General features: G+C 23.8%; 1 protein-coding gene across 3 annotated transcripts in view; it reads left to right on the top strand.

The window, feature by feature from the left end:
• The window catches only part of LOC117174896, a 13731-nt gene extending 8923 nt beyond the window's left edge, over positions 1-4808 (top strand). For all 3 annotated transcript variants that reach the window (XM_033364325.1, XM_033364323.1, XM_033364324.1), the window contains exons 6-7: positions 3627-3826; positions 4637-4808. In XM_033364325.1, coding sequence (XP_033220216.1) covers positions 3627-3826; positions 4637-4791 — 355 coding nt within the window. In that variant the 3' untranslated portion in view covers positions 4792-4808. The remainder of the gene's footprint in view (positions 1-3626; positions 3827-4636) is intronic.
• The last annotated feature ends 2273 nt before the right edge of the window (positions 4809-7081 follow it).

Here is a 7081-nt window from a genome sequence, read left to right as displayed (position 1 = left end):
AATATTATAATTATAAAATTTTATATTAATATGTAGTATAAAATTGTAAATGATTTGAATTATTTTAGGGTATTTTTGAATTTTCAAGGAATTTTCAACAGATTTCAAAAGATTTTAAAGGATTTTAAATATTTTAGGATGTTTTAAAATATCCTAAGGAATTTTAAATAAATTTCAATAATTTAAAACAATTTCAACAAGAAAATTAATCTTTTTTTTTGTCGAAAATTTAACTATGATTAAACATTAATTTTTGTATAGAAAATTAGACTTGGTGGAAAATAAATTTCTTTTGTGCAAAGTTCATGTATTTTACTAAAAATGCCTGTTTTTTAGTATACAATTCAGTCTTTTTCAACGAAAGAAATGAATTCTGGATTAAAATAGATGCATTTTTATAAAAAAAGAATAATTCTCTACAAAAAAATGAATTTTAACTGAGAAAATTCAATATTCAAGAAAAAAAACTCAGAAAAATTGTTCAAGTTTCAATTTTTTTTAAATTTCAACCGAAGATGAAATAGTTCAATTATCAACAACAAAAGAAAAAGAATTTTTAACCAAAATAGATACATTTACAAACAAGAAGGATAATTTAATTCCAAAACAGATGAAGTTTTAATTTAAAACGGTCAATTTTCAAGCAAAAAAAAAACAAATTTCGAATCAAATAGTTCAATTTTCAATGAAAAAATAAATAAATTTTCAAACAGAAAAGATAAATTTTTAACAAAAAATTATAGAATTAAATTCTCAGTTGAATTTTTGTTCAACACAAAAACAATCATATTCTCAACAAAATAGTTAAATTATCAATGAAAAAATTAATTTTTTACGTAAAATATAAATTTTAGACCATAAATGAAACAGTTCAATTTTCAATTTAAAAAATCAGTTTTGAACAACAACAAAACCATCGAAGTTACAACAAAATAGATAAATTTTTAAGCACAGAAGTAAATGCACAAACAACAAGAATAATATTCTAAGAACAAAATGAATTTTCTACCAATGAAATTAATTTTCTCTAAAAACGACGAATTTTGAAGCAAACACTAAAGCAATTTTCAACTTTAGAAATTAACTTCAATCTACAAAATAAGTATTCAACCAAAAATAAAATAGTTAAAATTGATTTTTCAACATAATGGTTTAATTTTCAACGAAAGAAGTTCATGTTCAACTAAAATAGATACCTTTTTAACCAAAACAGGAACAGTTACATTTTCAGCTAAAAAAATTAATTTAAAAAAAATCGAATTAACAACAAAATAGTTACATTTTCACCAAAGAAATGAATGTACAAACATAAAGAATAATATTCTTATAAAAAAGACGAATATTCAACAAAATACAGGAATTTTCCACCACACAGTTGAATTTTTCACTAAAAAAGAAAGTGTTTAAATAAAAGTTTAATTTCCAGCCAAAAATGGAATATTTATATTTTCAGTAAAAACATGATTATTATCCGAAAAAAGAAGTTATAACAAAATATTAAAATATTCAACAAGAACAAAATTAATGTTCAGCGAAAGAGTGGAATTTATAACCCAAGAACTGAATTTTTAATAAAAATAGATAAATTTTCAAACGAGAAGAATAATTTCCTATCAATAAAGGCGATTTTTCAACTACATAGTTGAATTTTCAACTAAAAATGATAAATTTTTAACAAAAAATGGAACAGTTAAATTTTCAGTTCAAAAATCAATTTTCAATCAAAAACGCTTTTTAAGTCCAAAAAGAAAAAAATATCAACTTTAAAAAAAATTTGCATGTCAAAATGAAGTACTTTAACGGAACAGAGGATTTTTTTGCAAACCCTTTAAATTTTCAAACTAAATATATGAATTTCTAACAGGAAAGTTCATTTTAAACCAAATAAAAAAATTTTCAACAAAAAAAGATGAAACCTCAATCAAAAAAATGTAATACTAGAAGTTTTAAACTAAAAAGGAATGTATTCAGAGAAAAAGAGTTAGACTTTCTTAATTGTTTCTATTAATAATTCAGTTCGCGTTTGAGGCGAATAACGAGAAAAATGGTTTTAAATAAACATTCAAATTCATTGTTATGATATCGACTATTGTAGTGAACTCGTTTTATTGTCGAAAAAGAGTTTTGTTTTAGTGGAAATTTCGGCTTTTTAGTAAAAATTGATTTGTTTTGAAAATTCTTCTTTCCATTTTAAAATTAATTTTTTTTTGGTTTTTCATTAACTTTTTTTGCTAAACATGTATTAATTCCATTTTTTGTAAAAAATTTATCTTTTTTTATTCAAATTCAAATATGTATATGGTTAAAAATCCATCTAATTGGTAGATTATTATTCTGGTTGTTTGTGTACTTACTTCTTTGTTCAAACTTCTAATCTGTAGTAAATTCGATTGTTTTCTTTTTGTTCAAAATAAAATTTTGAATTTAAAATTCAACTGTTAAATTTTTTGTTAAAAATTATATATTTCAGTTGAAAATTCATTATTTCCGTTGAAAATTAAATTTTTTTAATTGAAAATAAACCATTACATGTTTGGTTAAATACTTGTTTTTTTAGTTTTAATATTAATTTTCAAGTAAAAAATTTGACAATTTTATTGATTTTTTTACCATTAATTTTCTTTTCAGTTGAAAATTCTTATTTTATAGTAGAAAATTATCATTCTTGTTTGAAAATTCATCTATTTTGGTAAAAAAATTCCTTCTTTTGGTTGATTATTTAAAACCTTTATTGAAAATTCGATTCTTTTTGGTTGAAAAAATATTTTTTAATACTTAAATTTTAACTGTCTCATTTTTGATTTAAAATTGATCTTTTCTAGTTGAAAATTTATATATTTTTTCGTTAAATATTGAATTATTGTGTTACATTTTTTTGCTTAAAAATTCACTGCTTTCAGTGTTCACTGCTATCTGTTTTGGTAAAAAATAATTTATTTTGTCTTTTTGAAAGTTTTAATATTTCGTTGAAAATGAATTTTTGGAATTAAAAAATTTAACTGTATCATTATCGGTTAAAAATGTATTTTTTTAATTAAAAAATTTTATTGTTTTTTTGTAAGAAAATTGATCTTTCTCAGTTAAAAATTTATCTTTTCTTGCTAAAAATTTATTCTTCTTGTTTAAAGTTCATCTATTTTAATTAAGAATTCATTTCGTTCGTTAAAAATCCACCTTTTTAGTAAAAAATTCAATTATATGGTGAAAATATTTTCTATTTCGCAACAAATGTAATGATTCTATGGTAACTCAGGATTTTAAAACTAGAATAAATTTGAGGATCAGCTGATTAGATCGTCATTCGTGAAGTCGGGCGAGCTCGAATTCGTGTTCGCGCATTTTCGGCTTTACACGAGTCTGGTCTTCGCAGCAGCCAAGTGGGGAGAATCTTCTCCCTTCATTCTTGCGTCGTTTTACCTCTCGGTTAATTCTTAGGACGTTTTTGCTCTCGCATGTTTTTGCTTCTCTTTTCCGCAACTTGTTTTTTTAGTTCGATTTTGCTCTGAGCGTGTCAAATGTAGAATAGGATAGGGGGAAAGAGATAGGAGCGGGAGATTTGAGTGACTAAATGTAAAACATAAATGAACCGTTTTTTTTTTAAATAAGATCTTAAAAAATAATTACAGGTATGGTAGTATATCGAGATATGCATTAATTCAAGCAGCTTTTGTTGATCCAGTAGAAATTCATTCTTATGTTTTACCATACAATTTAAAAGAACCACGTAAAATAAAACAGTCTGAATTCGACAATAACATTCACACTGCTATAGAAACAAATTTAAATGGATCAAAAACTAAAGGTACAAAAGAAAAAACAAAATCAGGTAAATTAATTTTAATTAATAATTCAATCCAACTTACAAATAATTTAAATTATCAAACTTAATTACTTAAATTAGATAATTAGTTAAATTATTAATTTTAATTATCATTATTTATTACTTTGAACCATTGTGTGCATATCCCGGGTACCCGAAATACTTACCAAGGTACATTTTTGCATTTTAGTGAAGTAAAAATGAAAAATTACGTCAGAGGTCTCCGAATCGTCATTATTTAGTTCAATTCTAAGCAAATGGAGTATTTAATATGAATTTTCGATGTTTTTTTCTAAAATAATTAATTTCGAAGTATACATATGACACTGACGCACCCGGGCTACCCGGGTACCCGGGTAACCCCCGTACACAAATTTTACTTTGAGTGGATTATTAATTTCTAATCATTATTATTATTATTTTTAATTATTAATTAATTCGTGCACTACAATGTGTTGAGTGATTATATAATTGATAGTAATTTAATTCATTGATTAGTCATTATTAATTGTTCGTCACATTTTGTGAACGACAACCCGAGGAGTAATTTTGTACGACGGGTTGCCGCATAACCATTCCTTTAGCGATGCCCGCTAGGTACAGCAGGTGATTTTTGTTGGGGTTTTGTATATATTTTTTTTTTTTGCTTAAACTTTTAATATTTATTAAATGAAATAAGCTAAAAAAGCGGTTTAAATTCTATAATTAATTAAAAAATGGAAAACGGAGGGGCACCAAGGTACCCCGGGTGTAAGTTGGGTGTACACACAAGGGTTCATTAAATTCTGCCTCCTGTATAAAAAAAATTTCAAACAGGAAAATCCGGAAAGAAAAAAAATTTGGATGTAATTCTATCTCCTCCACCTCCGTCAATGATAGATGAAGAAATACTTTTAAGAAAAAGAGAATACATTCTTCCATTAATTGAATCTTATGACGCTCAAGAAATTCTTCGATCTAATAATAATTAGAATTGTCTACAATTTTATTATGATTCTCGACGATAAACAACATAAAATAAAGTAAAATAATAACGATTTTCTTTTTTCGTAATGCGTCTGATTAATGTTAGCTTGCACTGTCGTAGGATGGGCGAACACTCTACAGGGGTAAGCGCTAACAGGTCCAGTTTTGCAATGTTTTTCTTCAAATTTTATTCCTCAAATTTATTAATTTTTTATCCATCTTTTCATTTAGGATACTACAAAAGTGAATTTTTAAAACTCCTGGACTTTTTTCTAATTTTCTAATTTTCAGTTAGAAAAATAAATATTTCACAAAAAAAAAATTCAAAATTAATCGAAATCTTTTGAAATAATAAAACAAATTTCCCAAACCTTTAAAATCCTTTGAAATTTCTTGGAACTTTATAAAGCTCTTGACAATTATTTCGTGTTTTTAAAAATAACCTAAAATATTTTTAATAATTTGCAGTCGCTTTAGATTATTAAAATATATTTAAAATTTCTTAGAACCTTATAAAATGCCAAAAATATTTTCAAATCTTTTAAAATCGTTTGAAACTTTTGAAAACTCTTGCAAATTCATTGGTTTTTTATACTCTAAAATAATTTAAAACCTTTGGAATCGCTTTCAAATTATTGAAATATACTTAAAATTTCTTGGAATCTTTTAAAATGCCCAAAAATATTTCAAATTGATAGAAATCTTTTCAAATTTCTTAATACATTTTTAATAGCTTAAAAAAGTTTTAAGGAATTTCGAAAGATTTTAAATGGGTTTTAAAAATCTTAATATTCTCTGAAATTCCTTCAAATTATTGAAATCCTTTAGAAATTCTTCGAAATTTTTGGATACATCCGAAAATATTGAAAATCCTTTGCAATTTTTTGAAAATTCTTAGATAACTTCTTAAAGTTCTTGAAAGTTCCTTGAATGTTTTCAAAATCGTAATATTCTTTAAAATTCCTTCGCATTATTGAAATCCATTGGGAATTCTTAGAATTATTTTTAAATACCCGAAATTATTTTAAATTCTTTGAAATCTTTTGAAATTTCTTGGAAGTTTCTGAAGTTCTTTAAAATTACTCGTTATTTATAAAAACACTCAAAAATCTTTCAAATCCTTTATAAATGTTTTCAATTATTTAAAAATATATATTCAAAACTTCTCGGAATCTTTTAAAATACCCAAAAATATTTTAAATCCTTTGAAATCTTTCGAAATTTCTTGAAACTTTTTAAAGCTCTTGAAAAGAAACTTCGTATTTTCAAAAATACTCTAAAGACTTTCAAATACTTTGGAATCGCTTTCAATTATTACTGTCTATTGTAAATTCCTAGGATTCTTTTAAAATACGCTACAAGATTTAAAATTCTTAAATTTTTTTTTAATTCCTTGACATTTTATTAATCTATTAAAAAATCCTTGGATGTTTAAAAAATCTTAAAATCACTTGAAATACCTTCAAAGTATGTAAATCCATTTAAAATCTTTTGAAATTTTTCAAAACACTCTAAAATCTTTTAAGTTTTTGGAAATCCCTTTCAAGGATTTAAATCTATTAAAAATTATTTAGAATCTGTTAAAATACCCTAAAATATTTCAAATCCTTTGAAATCTTTTCAAACTTTTTATAGCTCTTGAAAGTTACTTAATATTCTGTTAAATTTAAAATTCTTTAGAATCGCTTCAAATTACTCAAATATCTTCAAAATTCCTTGGAATCTTTTAAAATACCCTGAAGTATTTCAAATCGTAAAAAAAGTGTAGAAATCTCTTTTAACCGTTTTAAGGAACTTTACAATTACTTGAATGTTTTAAAAAAATGGAAAATTTATTCCGAAAATGTTCAAAATCCTTTAAAATCTTTTGAAATTCTTCGAAACTTTTTAAAGCTTTTGAAAATTACTTCGTATTTTAAAAAATGCCCTAAAATCTTTTAAATCCTTTGAAATCGCTTTAAATTATTTAAATATATTTAAAATTCCTTGGAATATTTTAGAATATCCAAAAATATTTCAAATCTTTTGAAATCTTCTGACATTGTTTGAAACTTTTTAAAGCTCTTGAAACTTCCTTCAATTATTCAAAAATCTTAAAATTTTCAATTCCCTTGAAATGATTGAAATCCATTAGAAATTTTCCGAAATCTTTTTTAATAACCGTAAATATGTATACAAAAATCCTTTGAAATATTTTGAGATTCCTTAAAACTTTTAAGTGCTTTTAAAAATTCATGTAAATTTGTTTAAATATCCTAAAACCGTTTGGAATAATGATAAATTATCGGAATATAT

Source organism: Belonocnema kinseyi, chromosome 6 (genome assembly GCF_010883055.1).
Source record: "Belonocnema kinseyi isolate 2016_QV_RU_SX_M_011 chromosome 6, B_treatae_v1, whole genome shotgun sequence".
Classification (NCBI taxonomy): Eukaryota; Metazoa; Arthropoda; class Insecta; order Hymenoptera; family Cynipidae; genus Belonocnema; species Belonocnema kinseyi.
The sequence above is the reverse complement of the archived record's forward strand: the minus strand, read 5'-3'. Positions and strand labels throughout refer to the sequence as shown.